This window comes from Symphodus melops (genome assembly GCF_947650265.1).
Source record: "Symphodus melops genome assembly, chromosome: 3".
In the NCBI taxonomy this organism is placed as follows: domain Eukaryota; kingdom Metazoa; phylum Chordata; class Actinopteri; order Labriformes; family Labridae; genus Symphodus; species Symphodus melops.
In genome coordinates this window covers 6,600,671-6,619,484 of record NC_136693.1, presented here as the reverse complement: position 1 = coordinate 6,619,484, position 18,814 = coordinate 6,600,671, and the positions used below count along the sequence as shown (strand labels likewise).

The window sequence follows — 18,814 nt, the reverse complement described above, 5'->3', positions numbered from 1 at the left end:
TATGAAAGCAGCAAAATGAGCACTGTGTGTGTGTGTGTGTGTGACATGTTAGTCTGCCTTTGTGCTTTTTTTTTATCCCTGCTCTGTCATTAAAGGAGATGAAGGGAGGAGGTTTGTCAAAAGGGTCGTAGATCCATATTTGTGTGTGTGTTAGTATAGATTGCCTCTATTGATGCTTGTTAATCTGTTTTAGTTCATTGTTGGTGTGTTTAACAGTTTTCTTTGGACGACTTGAAAATCAGGAGCTTTCAACTTTGACTGCTGTAGAGAGATGATCTTAAGAAACAACAGTCCCACTGTTTACATTTTTAGAAAATAAAACATCACCTTTTTAATGAAAGGAAGTTGAACCTCTTCCAGTTCTACCATGGCGTTCATATAAGTTTTTTTAAATACTGAAGTGAGGTTTTACAGGTTTAAATGCGTCATCGTAACTCCAGCAGTGTTTGGTTCACATTGAACTTACACTTGACGTGCAGTCTTCAAAGGTATCTGACGCAAACTGATAACTTTGATCTGCCAAACTGAAGAAAATCTTCAATAATAATGAACTATGATGTTTAGATTTAGAGATTCAAGCTGGGTGTCTAAGTGATTGTTTCTGATGACTTCAGCCGAGGATGTGGTTGTGATTAAATTCTTTTACATCTATAAGAAGTGCTGCGATACATTCACTGATGTTGTAACTTCCTTGTCTTCTCTTTGTCGAGTTTCACCTGAAGGAGGACACACGTACATTTGTACAGTTAAACCTGAACCAAACAGTATACACACATAATGGGCTCTGAAAGGAAGCGTTGTTTTCTGACAAAGCCATGACACTGGAGGAAGTTGTTAATTTTATGCTGCAGTTTGTGTTTTTTTTCTTTGTTCCTATCCTGACACAAAATGGTGTCAGGTTAAAAATGTACTGTCTGTCTTTATGAATGTTTCAGGTTCAATAGTGACAACAGAGTGGGCAAAGATGAGTAATAGTGCTCATTTGCATCCGCGATGGAAAGGACCCTCGCTGTCTCTCTGCGAACTCAGCAGTGTAGTTCCTCTGAAGAAATCAAACCGAGTGTGATTTGCTCTCACCTGATTGAAGTTCACATTGCAGAGAAAATTTACATCAAGTTCAGCTTTTTCAACTTTTCCCCTGTAGTGCTGCTGTGTGCCTTTCTAAAAGCTCTGCAGGCAGTACCAGACTGTTTCAAGGTCCCTTTTTACAATGACTTGCTGCATCTCTGTCCAAGCTCGAAGTCTGTATGAATGACATGTCCCTACTTTTTTGTCCTTAGGTCTGTACAAATTCAGTCATACCCAATACCCAGGACAGCTCATTTCAAACAGCATCTTTTTTAGTTTCTCATCCTGCAGAGGCTTGTTTCAGATATTCCCCTGAACTGCTGTGGCCTTTACTCAACCTGCTTGAGTTTTAGCCTCAAGAGAAACCATTTCATACAAGTTTCATTCCCACTTGTTTCCCCAGGTGCTGCTTCAAAACATCATTAACGTTAAGAAAGATTAGTTTGAGATAGGGGCGCCTGTGGCTCAGTTGGTGGAGTCATCGTTACCTGGCTCCTGCGAGAGCAACATGTCTGATGTGTCTTTTGGGCAAGAAGCTTAACCCCGAATAGCTCCCCCTACTGCACCAGTATGAATGGGATTAGTTCCTTGTGATGGTCAATATATATAGCAACCAATGCCATCAGTGTGTGAATGGGTAGGCGTAAAAAGCGCGATACAAGCTCAAGTCCATTTACCAATTACCATTGGTGGCTCTATTGAGGAGATGTATAACTTTATACTTCAGTCGTTGATAATTATTGATTGTAGGGTGAGGAGATACTTAAATAAGATGTGGTCCAATACCATTCTAACAATGATTATTGACAATTGGGCAGACTAACACTTCACTCTCTTCTAACATCACAGGTCACACTGTGTTCGATCTTTGTGGTCAACAATAATATACCCAAAACCAGTTGACTCTTTGGTTGTCTAATGAGCTTTTTTAGGAGGCCAGTAACCTTACTGCTTTCAGTCTCAGATAAGTGGGGCATCAAAACCTTTTCTACATCTCTTTGAATTTGCTGTTGGTTTTGCTTCTCAAAAGTAAATTTCTTGTCCTCTTTCTCCTTCCCTCTCCCTTCACAGCAAATGGTGATGAGCCTGCGGGTGTCAGAGCTGCAGGTATTGCTGGGGTACGCTGGCCGCAACAAGCACGGACGCAAGCATGAGCTGCTCACGAAGGCGCTTCACCTGCTAAAGGTGGGCTGCAGCCCTGCAGTACACATGAAGGTCAAAGAGCTCTACCGACGACGCTTCCCCGCAAAAATGATCTCCCACTCAGAGCTCGCCATGCCCGGGCCACACCACCCAGCCTCGGCTGGAGTGGTGGGAGGAGGCGGCGCTGCCCTGCCCGCCGGCCTGACACAGCTGGCATATGAGGGCCACGCCGGTCATGGAGGAGCCCCTTCGCCTGCCGCCTTATTGCCCCTCTCACTGCTCGGGCCAGGGAAACACGAATTGACCGGGCTGACACACCACCTGTCCAACTCGAGCACGCTGCACCCAGTCCACCCAGATGTCAAACTGCAGAGGCTGCCCTTCTATGACATGCTGGACGAGCTCATCAAGCCCACCAGTCTAGGTGAGAGCAGGTGTGAGTGTGTTAAGTGTGAGAGTTGTTAGATGGACACATTGAAGCACCACGTTTTGCTCAATAAGACATAATGCAGGGTAAAATACACACGTGTGGAGGATTTATCGAGTGTCTGTCTGATAAGCTGATGGCAAGAATTTGCGAAATGAAAGAGTGAAATTTGGTTTAATTATTAAACACTAGCAGTGTTGGGTAAGCTAAGCTTATGATGTAGTCATTCCACTGACAAATAAAGCTTCACTACACCTAAGTTACACCTAGGAGAAATGAAACAAGCTTTATTATAGTAGTGTAAAAGTATACTAGTAGTGAAGTATTAATATTAATATAGCAGTAAGAGGAGGCATTAAGGATTTGACAGTGATGTCACTGTCATACAAAAGTAGCGTAAGTAACTGTCATACTTTAATGCAGCTTGTCTGGACGTTACCGCACAAACAGCTTTGTTCTGTGTGGTTTAGCTTGAAGATGCAATTTGTATTAATTAAATGTTTTTTGTTTTTTACAGCAGAACAGTATTTACACAGCACCCAAATACTCTTTAAGACCCGGTAAATAGAAGGTTGTGAAGCTTTGTGCTGTGGAGGTGACTCACACTTTTTATAGGAACCGTGGAGGTTTTGTACACGTCATCTCCTCTCTCCCGCCATGTGTTTCTTATCTCTATCTGAAGATAAGGTACATTTAAAAATGTCAAGAAAGGTCAAATACAATCTTTTCAGTATACCATAACTATTTACACCATGAAATAGTCCCTCGGGATCAATAAAGTATCTATCTATCTATCTATCTATCTATCTATCTATCTATCTATCTATCTATCTATCTATCTATAAAACACATAACACCTTTTTTTAGTTGATGTTTAACGATCAGTACTCCAGTTAAATTACTAAACTTGTGTGTTTTCTGCTGCTGTGTGAGGGAAACCTTCAGAGCCGATGGCTGTGGCCGCCTGCTGAAGTGATAACACGGCACACAAATGTTATTTCAGAAATACAATCACATGTTTCTCCTAAAAGACAGAGAGAGGCAACAAAGGCCACAAATGTTAGAGAGAGGTAAAAGTGAAAAATATTAAATGGGTTCTTTAACCATCCCTTCATTCATAAATAAAATAAAACAACTAGAATCTCAAGTTGTCTCTCGTAGTTTATGGTATACTGAGAAGAAGGGACATTTTCTCTCTTGTTAATGTCCATTGATAAGGACGAGGGCATTTAGACAACAGCCTGAAAACACAATCCTTCTGTGCAGTTTTCTGCTTTTGTTGTTGTTGTGTATCTCAAGGTAATAGCGACATTCAACCACTTAACACTTTGTCTGAATGCATTGTAGGTAAATTCAGACAAACTCTAAAATTCAGTAAACTCTTATTTGCATATTTATATGGATTGCTTTGCTGGAGTTAGTTCAGTCCCCCCCATGATGAATGGTCATTATGCTTTCACTGTATGTTATATATCAAGCTGTGAGAGCGTTTTTACAGCTATGTGAGGGCTCTGAATATTAATGAAAGGCTGCATGTGGATCATCAGCTGCATACATTGACTGTATTGCATTTATCTTTACATGGGGTCACATGTTGTCAAGGATCTATATGCAGTGTGCAATGATAGTGCAAACAGTATAGCCGTCACTTTGTAGCTTTGAACACTTCTGCATGCACTCTGCACTCTGCATAATCTGAGTAAGATTCAAATTAAACTCCACTTTGTGTGTATTGCACAGATCCTGATTCTTTATACAGTTAAACTATTTATTTAGTTAGATTAGATTAAAACTTCATCAATAGCCTGGAAATATGGTTTCAAATCTTCAAAATGTTTACATTATTACCATGAAACAGATTTTTATTTTGTTTCATTTGTTTGTGGTTAAGTGTTTGCTAATGTACGACATCAGAACTGCCTCACTGCGGGGTGCCTATACCTATACCGTCACCATGTATGGAGGCTATAATCCACAAGTGGGCGGCCCGGGTTCAATCCCAGCCTGAGGCCACTTTCTCTCTCAAATAAAGGCAGACAAAGGATTCCGTGAGGTAAAAAGTTTCTGTGAAGCAACAGAGCCCGCTACACGACACTATAATGAGAATAATTGGCCTTTAGAGAGAAACTTGTAAAATAAAGCTGAAAGGATATAGTAGCTAAAAAATCAGATTGAAAAATGTGGCTGCATGTGTTCCCACATACAGCTGCTGTGCATAATCTCCAGAGTTTTTCAGGAGATTTCCATTTGTGTGAAAAGCACCTTTCAGTGTTTAAGCAAGCACCCTGTCTTTATATCCTGTCGTCCTTCTTAGTCACTACTTTGGAGGCTGTTAATCTTCGCTTTGTCTTGATTAGTTTGTGTTCAGTTGTGCATCAAGCAGCCAGCCTGCATTTAGCATAATAACTCTCTTTGGGCTCTGGACTGTATTGCAAATATATGTAAATGTCTACATTTTCCTATATTAGCATTTTAATGGAGTTAGAGAGACCATCTTATGATTAATTAGCCTGCAGAGGCATGCACAAACGCAGAGCCTGTAGCTCTGTCATCACACCATCTTTCTCCTCTTCCCTTTCTCACTCCATCCATTTCCTTCTTGGTCCTCCCTTTTTGGAGTCCCTCCATCTTCCTCCACACTCACTCACTGTGTCTCATGGCCATCCTCGCTTAAAATTTGCATTAAAAGTGATGAAATCCCACAGGCATACACCTTTGCCTGCAGAACACACCCTCCTCTCATTTGAATCTGAATCACATGTTCACATCACTCATGCTCTCTCACTGTGGCTCTCACACACACACACACACACACACACACACACACACACACACACACACACACACACACACACACACACACACACACACACACCTGCACATACTATCCATTAACACCACACACATACTTCCCAATAAATAATGCATGCTTATCGTATTGTTCCCAGAGAAGCAGAGAGCGCCAAAATGATGTCTGTGAGGAAACTGGGGCACATTGTTTTACTCAGCTTGATTGTATTCTTCTATATGAAAGTCATTTTAGAGGTGACGACCCTCTTTATGGTAATAATAATGAAGGCCAGTAATGAATCCACTTAATTAATTACATGTCTCAGCTCATGGGTAGACGGGGGGGATTTTTTTAAAGTCTTGCTTGAAGCAGCTTCGGTCTCAGATTCACCACAGTCGGTCTCTTCTCTGCATGTTTACTTCTCTCTGATCTTCTGATTACAGCTCAATCCCTCTCCTCCTCACTCTTCTTCTTTCCTGTTGTTTCTGCCTCTCCTGTTGCCTCCAATTTCTTTATCTCTCGCTTTTCTTTTTTCTTTTTTTTTCTTTTTTTTTTGTTTTTTTGACTGACTCCCTTCCCCCACTTGCTGGCTTGCTCTTTCTTGGTTAGTGAGATTCATTTTAGCAGGCGATAACAGATTTGTTCAATGTCTGTCCTTACAATTTCTTCCATTGTTTTAAAAGGGGGCGCATGGTTAGAGCAGTATGAGGAATATGCAACATTTTCACATCTGATAATAAATATGTCACAGTTAGTTAGTCTGTTTCCGCAGCTGAATTACTGATTTGTGTAAAATTCAGACTAGGGTGAAATTCAGATTTGTTTGTTGGTTTTTTTTTTAAAAGTGTTTTTATGCAATAGAGAGAGAAATGTTCATGACCTCCAAAGGTGTACAAGAGAAAGAAATGCAACAAAGCATAAACAATGTGTGTCATCATAGAGAGCAGCATGAAAGGAAACACCTTCAGATGTGAAGTTAACAAAGCACATTGACAGAGAGAGAGATACAGAAATTACAGTTGTTAAAGCTGATCAACCCACAGACAAGCTTAAGGTTCAAACATGTGAGTAGCTGAAAGATTTATTGATTGTAAATGTGTAGGCTGAAGCTGCAGCTGTGCAAGCTGCTATTTTTAGAACAGAGTAACCGTTTCATATCTCTAAATTAGACTGCACAGTACTGACACAATAACATGTTTATAAGGTCATTCAGAGTCTTCAAGAAGATTTAAGACTTTTAAAGGGGGCTGCAAACAAGTTCCCTACCGCATCTGTTACATCTGTTACATTCAATCAAATAAAAAAGAGAATATTCCTCCTTGGCTGAAGATCCATCAATCTGAGAAACGATAGGATGTTTGACTTTATTCTCGGTCTGTGCTATTCTGTTCTTTAACCGAGTGTTTGAGCCTTTAGTTTTATTGGCAGGGGATTATTTGATTCTTTATATTTTCTGAATTGAAAAGGAGAGGTTTTGTTTAATATGAGGCTCCCAGCACTTCACACAGAGAAACATGTAATATAAAGCTGTAAGGATATTGTAGCTGGGCTCCAAGTTCTACAAACTTCTCAAGCTGCACCTGCAAACATCTCCGTCATAAACATACGACATGCTTCACAAATATGTTTCCTAACCAGCTGCATTTACATTTAGATTTAAATACGGATTTGAAATGCATGTAAATTCTGATTTCCTGCCTGTAACAAATTTCTCCCTGTAACCTGTTTTTTTTTTTTTCGTGTACAGAAAGATAGTCATTATCTATCTCACACCGTCCGCCCTCTCTGTCTCCCTGTCATTATTCCTCTCCCCCCCCCCCATCCCCCCCCACCCCCCGTGCAGCCGATTGTGCTCTCTGCTCAGTGTGTGTGCTTCGTTTCTAGGATAAAGGTGAGCCCACAGTTTAGCCCCGCCCAGTCCAAACTGATCAACAGCTACTCCTTTATTACCATGGTGACCCTGCTGCTTCGACTCCAGACTCTCATCTCCATTTTTTCAGTCTTTCATTGAGAACTATGCCTCGGTGCTCATTATGGATTTCACTGTGGCTCGCATGCATTATACATGATTTAATCACCACATCTCCGGTTAAAGGATGCAAGCCCATTCCTAGTTTGATGAGCGTTTCGTGCATAATGGCTTGTTTCATGAGAAGATTGCTGTGCTATTCGTACAATGGACTGAATCTCATGCTATAAAAAAATCTAAGTTTAATCAAGAATTTGGAGCATGAATGACTCACCCCACCATGAGGATGTTTTTGTATAATCTTGGACAAAGCGAAACTAGAAGTCTGAGTTTGACTGTTTTACTGCATATACATATAAACAGATTTTGTTCTTTGTGTGTGTGTGTAGACAAATGTAAATGGCAGGATGTGATCAATAGATTTAAGTTTGAAATATCGTCATCATGACGACGCAGTCTGTCTGTCAGATACACTGCAAACACAATAACTTATCAAACTAGGATACCTTCGAGGAACATGTCTACACCTGGTTTTTGTTTGATTTTTGGGCCGTGAAGCATCGTAGAAAAGTACATCAATGAATCTTCAGGTTTATTTCTAGAATAAATGATTCATTTTGCATTCTTCTTCAGTATTACGTTACAGATATTTCACACCAGAAGGATAAAACATGTCAAATGACTTTCCATGTGTGACAAAGAAAAGAAAGATTATTTGGCATATTTGATCCTGTTTACGGTAAAATAAACACTTCATGTTTCCCTTCACCGTGAGGAGCAGAACCTTCTTCTCTGCCCATTCAGGCTCGTGCTGGGATTCATTGTGAGCAGGAGACAAAAAAGCTTACATATAATCAATATCTAACTAATGATGCATGTTGTAGATTGGACCAGTATGTGAGATTTTACAGGACGTTCAAAAACTGGCTCCAGTCTACCATGCCATCCCACAGTTATCTAATATCACCATGGCAACTGGTAGTTATTCAGCCAATCAAAGATAAATAAACACAAGAAAGGAGAGACCAGGGGGTGTCAGCATTTGAACATCAAGGTGTGCTATGTATTTAATAGTTATAATAACAAGCTTGTTTAACACAATGCTTTTGTTATGAGTGTTAGGGCTATAACAATATGTGAAAACATCCAACTAGAATTAAATAAATATAAATGTTAAGAATGGAAATGTAATACATTTAGCAAACCTTTGTGCGTGTGTGTGTCAGATCCAACATTTCCCTCAGATACTTTTTTGTCTGACTTTCTTTAAAAACCTCACCTACAACATGCACAGGACAAAATCAGCAAAGAGATCAGACACACTGCTTTGTCCACAGGAGCTGCCAAAATAGACACCAACCCAAAGCTCCTCACAGGAGCTTTAACATCTGTGGGTAGAGCTAATTGGATCCAGGACTGCATCACAGCAGAGCATGTTCTGCCTCTTTTCTCTCCAATCAGACTGTTTTTACTGCAGACAGTCAAAGTCTGCTGAAATGTCTGTTGACAATAATCTGGTTTAAGTGAAAATGGAAACCAGAGCGCTTGTATGTAATCAATGAATACAAGGTACACCAGAACTTGTGTCACTTGCCTTCAGATTCTGTCATAATCCATTTTTTTTAGATCAGTGGGATGGTTGAGTTTGGTGGTTTTGGTCCTGTGTTAGTCTGAATCTCTGAAAGCCGGATCTCTTCATAACCTGCTCTTTCTCAGTTCCATTCGTCTTTGCTACAACTCTGTCCTGCAGAATCATTAAGAATCAGTTCAGGTTGATGGAGAGAGGCAAATCAAAAAAAACCTGAATCCCTAGTTCCCAGGACAGCTGTTATCCACCCTGCTGTAGTGTCCTTGAGCAAGCACACTGTATCATGATTAATCAGTGCTTGTGTGCGTCCTGTTTTGACCTTGCATAAACAAGCAGATACATGTCTGCTCGGGGAATAAGTTAACATAGTAACCACATATATTATCAGCTTTATACTTGGTGGTGATGTTCCCAAACATCCACTGCACAGAAAGCAATAAGGCACCTCCTCTTCACTCCCCCTACAAAAACACAACCTGAGATTCTCGTACTCATATCACCTCTTCGTGGTACCGAGCAAAATCCTTATCTCACTGTAAACAAGTCTGCCTCCTCACAACAAATGAATATCAACAAAGGAGCCCCTGGCTGCTGTGAGCCATAAACAGACGGCTCCCCGCTCCTCTGAAATAGAGTAAACCCAGCGTTATCCTCTCAGCCTGGCTTGGTTTTTCATCATCTCAAAGAGTCGCCTGGTTTGACAAAATCAAATCCTGATTGAACTTTAAAAAGTTATCACTCTTGTAGCTGGGCTCACACATAAGCCTTATGGTTCTTTCTAGCATACAATGATTGTTTCTTTTAGTTTGTTTCTCAAAGACTTGAGAAGGTTGTACATGACATGAAGCCAAGCTCTTTTTTTAAATGACTGCTAAAGTTTTTAAGTTGATGGGGATAGCAGGGGCCAGCTGAGAGAAAGTAATGGCAGCATGTTGTGGCTGTCCTGTAAGCACACTGGAATGCCTTAATGAGCCCTGTCAATGTATAAGTGTGCAACACCCTCATGCAGTTAAAAACAAGAAATCTGTGCTGTTACAGAGAGGAGAGGAAGTTGCACTTCTGGAAAGTTCTCAATTGTCCATGAATGTGGGCGTAACATCCAGATGTGACCTTTTGTTGCGGATCCTTTTAGCTTGGTAATTTTCGATTTGATTGACGCGTGTCTTTGTTCTGCCTGTGAACAATGGTGTGTGTGCTTTGTTCATGCATGTACAAGTGGCTGCTTTTGTTTTTGTGTGCTAGTGTGCGCACACGTGTGCCTGTGGTGTACCAAGCAGAGAAAAAGTAGCAAAGCCACTAACAAGTTAATAAACTGCAGCTGGTCTTTGTTGTGCTGGGGACTCGTCTACCGAGCGAAGCACATTCTCTGTAGCTTAGCTCACACGTTTTCTCTTCAAACCAGAACTTAACCCAGAGCCACAAGTTCTCTCGTTCTGTGTGGTGTTCTGAGCGTACGGTCTGTGTCAGACTCGTGAGAACGCTCTGCATGCTTTTTGATAGATAACTCAAAGATAATACAAAGAGCAAAGGTTTAATTGAGGCACATTTTTTAATTTAATAAATGCATACCTACTTTAAATGTTGCCGTTTAGACGAACTGGTTTGACCTAACTATTTCTACCTGACTTAAAAAGCCTGCATTTTTCTAATAAGCCTCGCAACCAAAAATGTGGTATAATTTATAATAACTATTCAGGACTCTTTTGAAAATAGAGAGAGGTTAGACTGTAATAAGACGTCTCTCTCCAGTGGTTTGAATTTGGACTGTGGTACTCATACTAAAAACACTACATGTTACATTTTGCTCCTGTAAATAAGATTATGTTAGTGGAGTAATAGCACAAAAGAAACATAAAATAGAAATACTTGTAGAGTACACATATGCTAAAGTTATATTAAACTGCAGTACATCCTGGCAATAGAGCAGGCCCATCATCTAGAGCTGTAGTTCTGGTTAGTGAAAAGTGGCTGCAATATAACTTAGACACATTATTTAACTGTTGTGGGCCTATAAATAGATTGTATTGATAGTCAGTTTAACTATGACTCATACTTCTAATGACCACGAGCAAGGATGACAAATCCACTACATCACAACCATTAAGTTTGTTTGCACGTGTCCACTTGTTACTCCTCACTGCTGCTTTCCACTAATATGTCACAAGCATTTATCTCTTGACTCATCAGGGTTGGCGAATATTAAAGTGCCTCTGAACGATGATGATGTTTGCAGTTATCACACCTCTTTACGTCCTTACTTAATTCAAGTGTGACTCGTTTCACAATATGTAATGCCCTCTCAGTTTCCATCCGAGCTGAAACTAGTCATCTAAGGAAATTGGAAGTACTCTCATGAAGGTTGTCAAAACAGCTTTGACTTAGTGGTTATTTTAGATGCTGAATATTGTACTTTCTTATACTTACATATTTAACATGCTTTTCATCCCCTTCCCTAGAATACTAATAATTAAATTAAAACCAAACCTTTAAAATTCAACATCAGTACAAACCATGACTTCAATAGGGGATATTATCGTTCCTCTTTTGGTTAACCCAACAATAAGTCCCCTCAGTTTAGATAATCCCATAAAACGGGAGTTGACTGTATGTTTTGGGTTATTTCTCTCCATCAGAAACCTCATCCCATTGAAGGTCATTTTCCCATCTGTCACTCTGCCCACCATCTGTCCGTCCAACACGCATTTCACATGATGAGAAAATGTAAATAGTTGTTTGAAACCCTGCAGCATAAAAGACGGAGGGTCTGCATCTTTACATACAGTCACAGTATTTCACATTTCTCTGGACTCCTGACTGATTACTTCAGGGTGTTGCAATAAGTTTATAGCATGACGACACACACACAGTTCATCACAAGGTGTGCTCCTGCTCCACCCCTTTCATGGCTGCAGAGAGTGTGCTTGTATGTGCTTTGATGTTCACACAGAACAAACTCCTGGTACTCCAATATTGCAGGAATTATTTATTTATTTAACCTTTTATTGAACCAGGAAAGAAAAACTCATTGACACTTAAAATCTCTTTTTAAAGAGTTTCCTGAACGAGACGAGCAGCAACACAAGTAAGAGAGTTTCAGACAGACAACGCAGCAGCCAACAAAACAAATACAAAAATACATCCTGATGCAATTAAAAGACACATATAACAGATCTGATTAGCCAATGTTTGTCAGGGACATCCACAAACGTATCAGGAAGAACGTCTACAGCCCAATGTCTCTGCCTCCAAGTCATTTCTCTTCCTCTTAAAAGCTTCCAACTAGAGAAGTTTGAATTCATTTTGTAATTTGTTCGAAGTAAAGGGAGCAGCTAATTTATTCTTTGGCTTTTGGAACAGAAAATAAGAAGAGGTCCTGGGATTGAAGATTATAAGTCCCTGTACTCTTCTGACTGATGGTCAGAAGGTATGAAGGAAGCAGTACTGAAATATTGGCCTTAGCCACTGAGACAATGGTAGTCACATGATAGCTGATTGGTCATTAAAAGAATTACATTCAGAAAAATGGATTTTGTTTTACCATCCCAGTTTTTCAAACATCCTGAATTTGATATTTGACCTTCTGTTGCATCTTAAATTAAAAGAGCCAAAGAAGCCACAGCGGGTGGAGGTAAAAAAAGTTTGTGTGTGAGCGAGAGAGAGGAAGACATCCATCAAAGCTCATTTCCAACAGTCTCATATCTCTCCTCCCCACACACACAAAAACCCCAGAAACACTCCAACTGACAGAGAGAGAGAGAGAGAGAGTGAGTTATGGAGCGATGGAGAGATGAAGAGGGGGAGTGAGAGAGAAGGAGAGCAGGAGAGGACAAAGTGAGAGAGCATTTTCTATTTATAGTGTGTGAGCCCGGAGAGGAGGAAGACTGTTGTTCGAAAGCACACTCAGTGCCTGTGATTTTGTTCTGCAGTGTACAGGCTGCCTCTTAAAAGATGCATGAATAGAAACATGCTATATATACATGCAGTACAAATTACACACCATGTGGGTGGATAGATGGGTCATTACTGTGAACATAAATGGCTGTTTGAAAGGCTGATGAGAGGAGGGATGTGATTGGTCCAGTGATCGTTCACCTCCCTCAGTGCCCTACATGGAGGGTTAGGACTGCGATCATGGATTCACACAGATTCTCGGCGGTGTTGTAAGCTGTCACTCACTGATCAAAGCAACAGTCACAATACATGACAGGTGATTCTGAATCTCATCATCCCCCTCACTTACTCAGCCTTCAGGCCAAAAGATTTCCAATGAGATTCAGCAATTAAGTGTCCCAAAATGTGGCGTGCACACACAAAGAGACGCTCTTAACTATTTTAAGAAAAGTAATACAGCTAATGCACACTCAAGCTGCTCCACTCACTCTTGTGAGGAAGGCTAAAAGCTTTCACTCAGTGGTGAACAGTCTAATTGGTTCCAGTTTTGTAACTGACCAATTTCCTGCAGGGACTGAGCTGTTTTGGAGACTGTCTGTAATTAATGATTCAGTTTGGTTTATTCCTGGTCTTCTTTCCTGTGGTTAGTACTTCTTCTCGTACCCTTACCCCCCATAGACATCTGAACAGGGTGAATTTATCCCTCATTTAGAGATGGAATAAATAAACTGAACTTTCAGGGGAAGTCAAGTGGATACGAGTTTAGCATCAAATTGATGCAGTTGGAACAAAACTTGAGACATGTCTTTGTTAAAAACTCAATTTCATTCTTGTAGCAGCAGATTTTACACCGACAACAGTTTGTCTTTGTTCTGTATTGTCTATCACTACAGCAACTTTCAAAAGTAGATTTTTAGTATTTAACTTGTATTATATAACTTACTTATCACACAGAGTATGTCTTTTCACTCTGGTATATTATAGCTGTTTTCACACATGCACTCTGGATAATATCTAGATAATTACGGGAGGATAGTCGTTCACAGATGCACCTCACAACAAGTAAAAGCCGAGTGAAAAATGAGGCTGTTCACACATTCAGACCCTCCGGATAATCTCTGGAGTTTAGGGTTAGATAATTTCTTTGTGTAAAAAGGGTTTGTCTTACAGAAGATGTCGGTTTAAAACATTATTTTTGTAATCATAAATAATTATAATAACCTGTATAAAATACATCTAAACACAGTGGAACACAGTACTAAATGAGCTGATGGTTAGGAGGGTTGTTCTTGAACAAGCTGTTTATCCAGAAATAGTTCGACCATGTCAATCCCCCTAAGACATCAAACTGACTTCTCTACATGATTTTTTTTTCTCAAGTCAAGTCATTACATTGAAAAGAGCCAGGCGAGCTGCGTCCTCTTGATTCCAGTCGGTGTGCTTAGTTAGCTTCTTCCCCTCAAGCTTCGTACTGAAAGGACACGAGAGCAGCTTCAATCTTTGGATCCCGCTCTCACACAGAATGTTTAATTAAAATCAAATGAGAACACAGGACTGTACACCGCTCTCAGGTTCTTGTTTATCGTGTACACAAACTTTTTCTTGTCTTTGCGAACCTGCTGTCTCTTTAATGCAGGCTGGGTTAGTAGCACCAGTTATTTCCAGCACCTCTCTGTGGGCCTAAAAATAGAACACACACACACACACACACACACACACACACACACACACATTCATTTTTGTTCTACTTCTTCACCCCGATGTGAGATGGTCTGGTTTTGACATCCAGGTGTTCTTTGGTTTATTTGTAGTTTGTCTGCAAGCTCTACCCTGGAACTGTGTTTTTGCAGGAGGCACCCTCTGACACTCTGCTGTGGACGCATTTCTTCACCATTCTTTTTTGGTTTCATGCACATATTTTGTCGGTAAATGTAAATGTAAATTTTCTACATCATTGTCTGTGAGTCACAGACTCTTTTGTATAGGAAGCAAACTTTAGTTACAGCTGAATCGTGGTGCATGTACAAGTTTTCCAGTCATTAAACATTTTGGTCCTCCCACTCTGCTTCTGTCTCTCTGCAGCATCAGACAACAGCCAGAGATTTCAGGAGACATGTTTCGCCTTTGCATTAACACCACAGCAAGTCCAGCAGATCAGCAGCTCAATGTAAGATGCACACTGCTCCGTCAATGCTGCACTCTTGATCATTCATGAATTATTCATGACTGTACATGGTTTCTGACGATGTGTGCTGATCAATTTGTTTCTGCGCTCAAAGGGACATCTCGGGGAACAAATGTGACTTCTCAGTTCAAGTCCAGTTGCGGTTTTGCCTGTCGGAGACAAGTTGTCCTCAGGAAGATCATTTTCCACCTAATCTATGTGTGAAAGTCAACGGAAAGCCGTGTAACCTGCCGGTGAGGAGCTCCGCTTTTACAACCTTAACTACCATCCAGCGTGTTTGTGTTTGTCTTGAAGAGAGAGAGAATTTAAAAAAAACAAGAAGAAACATTCTTTATACTCTTGACTTTCATCTAGGGTTATCTTCCTCCAACCAAAAATGGCGTTGAGCCGAAGCGGCCCAGCCGACCCATCAACATTACCTCACTGGTCAGATTGTCCACCACAGTTCCTAATACCATCGTGGTGTCGTGGACCGCTGAGATTGGAAGGGTAAGAACCAAAGTTTCACTGTTTTTAACAGTGGATCTTAAACTAACACGACTGATGATGTGATTTATTTTTATTTTTATTTATTTAACTATGACAGTGCACTTTAATCACAAATTAGCCACATGTGTTGATGAAAATCTGCCAGAATTAGCACGATTGATACATTTCCTCAGTAACCCTGAAGCAGAGACACAAAAAAAACCCATTTAAACAACTTTTAACTATTGCATAAACGTCAAAGCACAGTCCACAAGGCAACACACGGAAAGATCACAAACAGTTTCAGACAAATGGACACATTTAATTTATTACAAATAACAGACCCACATATGGTAAGCAGGTTATATGCAGGAAGAGCCAGAAGCCCAGAGGAACAGGCATCAGAGGAGGAGACAGATACTCTATGAGCGGTTTGTTTGAACCAATGTTTGAGTTTATCTTTGAAGGTTGACTTGTTGTCACAATCCCTTCTCTGATAAGTGTTGCTCATTTGTTCCAGAAATGTGTGCCTCTTAACACGCACCACATTAGACACTACATCAAAACTGTCCTCATGTTGGACTTATGATGCTGCCATAATGAAACCGATTCCTCTCCAGCATGTTGTCTCCTTGGAGTAGGATCCCTAAACACTTGCTTCTTTTAATAATGTGGGATCTAACAATGGGCTTGTTTTTCCTCTTTCTTGACCTCATACACTGTTGTCCACTAATGAGTGTGTTCCTTTTTGTTTAAATAAATACTGTAATCTACCTAGAATTTCCTTATAACATGTGTTGCTCTGTTCATGAAACAGATGTTTTGTTAATGTTAACGACCAGAGCAGTAGGGTCTGTTCACTTATGTCACCTCTTCAACAACGCTGTCTCTGTTTGGCCCTGGACAGTTTGTAATTTACAGTATTTGTTTTTCACATTGTTTCATGTCTTTATGGGGTCTTTTGTGTCTACAGAGTTACTCCATGGCAGTGTACTTGGTGAAGCAGCAGTCCTCTACAGTGCTCTTACAGAGACTACGAGCTAAAGGCATCAGAAACCCCGACCACTCCAGAGCTCTCAGTAAGGACTGCTAAACTCTTTGCACATTAATTTTCTTAGAAATCCAAACTGATTGATCAATTGCAGGATAAATGTTAAACTTATTTCACAGTTAAGTGTTCAACTGACATGACTGATCCGCTTGTGCAAAAATAAAGAACGAATATATTCAGTGTAGGTTGCCTGTGTTAAGAATTCAAGACAAGACAACCTACTCTGTCTTATTTAATCCTACAGGAAAACCTTTCACACAGTGATGTCGACAGATTTTAAAATGGGGGATAAAAAGAGAAATCATATAAGAAGAACTGGCAGAGAAAAAGTTAAATTCTTACATTTTTAACTTTAAATATAATCACTGTGAGTGATTTTGTTCCGTTGATATTTATACAGATAAATACTAGACATGTGTTGGTATGACAACAGCTTTGCAGGGTTTTTTAAGTGAATAAATGTGGCAGTTAGTGATATATATTTTTTGTTCTTTATTTCTTTTATTCTTATATAGACATGTACACATTCATGTGTTCAGTTGATCCACACATATTTATTGTTCTTCAAAGTTTATTATAATTAAATGTTTCTGGAAGGTTTTTTAAGAAGCTTAAGTGCAAAGATGATTCAGTCAGTCGAATACATCAAGAAGAGCTCTTTAACGTTGCCTCATTCGTGACCTTGTTTTACAAAAGTAGTAAATAAGTTGCAGACTGAATTAAGCTGAACTAAGCAGATTGTGCCCCCACCCCGTCTCTCTCTCTCTCTCTCTCTCTCTCTCTCTCTCTCTCTCTCTCTCTCTCTCTCTCTCTCTCTCTCTCTCTCTCTCTCTCTCTCTCTCTCTCTCTCTCTCTCTCTCTCTCTCTCTCTCTCTCTCTCTCTCTCTCTCTCTCTCTCTCTCTCTTTCTTCCCCTCCCTCCCTCCCTCCCTCTGTGATTTTCGGTTCACTTTCCTCCTGCAGTCAAAGAGAAGCTCACTGCAGACCCAGACAGTGAAATTGCCACGACCAGCCTTCGAGTGTCGCTGCTCTGTCCGGTAAACAGAGATCCTTTTTCATACAGTCATGCCCAGACATGTCTGTCTATTTTTATTTTTATTATTTTATTTTTCTTTGTACTTGTCACAACATGCCTGTATCTGGGCTGTGCATGTGATCCCTCTGTCCATTTGTCTCCTCATGCCTTATCATCTTCACATCTGGGTCTTGTGTGTCTGTACATTTATGCCTCCTCTCTCCCTGCTGTGTGTGCACATGTGAATTTCTGCGCACGTGTCCTTTTCATGCCCTCACTACATGTGTGTTCGCATTGTGCAGCTGGGGAAGATGCGGCTGATGATCCCATGTCGAGCGCTGACATGCTCCCACCTGCAGTGCTTTGACGCCACACTCTACATCCAGATGAACGAGAAGAAGCCCACCTGGGTGTGTCCTGTCTGTGACAAGAAGGCCCCCTATGAGCACCTCATCATCGACGGGTTAGTCCCCCAACTCCCATCTCCCCCATATACAGATTACCTGTCAGGAAACAGTGTGAAGCCTTTCTAGTAGAAACCAACACAACAAAACTCTAATTGGAACACACACAAACGCACACATCATGCACTGTTTCCATGAGGCAGTTTCAAAGGTACAGGCAGGTGCATTGTTGTACCTTTGGATAAAGCACACCCTGCCGATTTCCCCCCATCCAGACTTTCTAAATGAAACTAACAAGCTGCAGCCTGTAGCAGCATTTTCATAAATGTGTGTGTGTGGGGGGGGGGGCAGCTAACTGGCCCCCTAACTGAAGTTAGCTGGTAATAATCTCAGACCAATCTCATGGCTAGTTCTGTCATTAAGAATGAACTTTAATTCTCTGAAAAGAGGCGTTAAGCTACATTTGTGTCAAAGAAAATGTCAACTCAGGGTCCACTTGTTAGATTTTTTTTTTTTTAAAGGTTTATTTTTGGCCTTTATGCCTTTATTGATAGTGAAGGACAGTGGATAGAGTCGGAAACAGGGAGAGAGCAGGGAGAGACATGCGGGAAAGTGGCCACAGGCCGTACGCGGACCCGGGCCGCCCGCGCGAGGAGCAAAGCCTCGCTATATGGGGCGCGCGCGCTGCCGCTGCGCCACCGGCGCCCCTTGTTAGATTATTTTTAACTAAATCAATTTATATATCACATAACTGATACAATCTTATCTCAAATTGTTGGGTTTTACAATGGAGTTGTAACACTTGGTTAATTGTT

General features: G+C 40.6%; 1 protein-coding gene across 1 annotated transcript in view; it reads left to right on the top strand.

The window, feature by feature from the left end:
* Positions 1–18,814, top strand: part of LOC306820818 (E3 SUMO-protein ligase PIAS1-like) — a 49,864-nt gene that overhangs the window by 22,336 nt on the left and 8,714 nt on the right. The window contains exons 2-8 of the mRNA XM_079338802.1: positions 2,140–2,635; positions 14,960–15,044; positions 15,157–15,295; positions 15,417–15,551; positions 16,504–16,609; positions 17,544–17,617; positions 17,898–18,058. Of these exons, the coding sequence (XP_079194928.1) occupies positions 2,140–2,635; positions 14,960–15,044; positions 15,157–15,295; positions 15,417–15,551; positions 16,504–16,609; positions 17,544–17,617; positions 17,898–18,058 (1,196 nt within the window). The remainder of the gene's footprint in view (positions 1–2,139; positions 2,636–14,959; positions 15,045–15,156; positions 15,296–15,416; positions 15,552–16,503; positions 16,610–17,543; positions 17,618–17,897; positions 18,059–18,814) is intronic.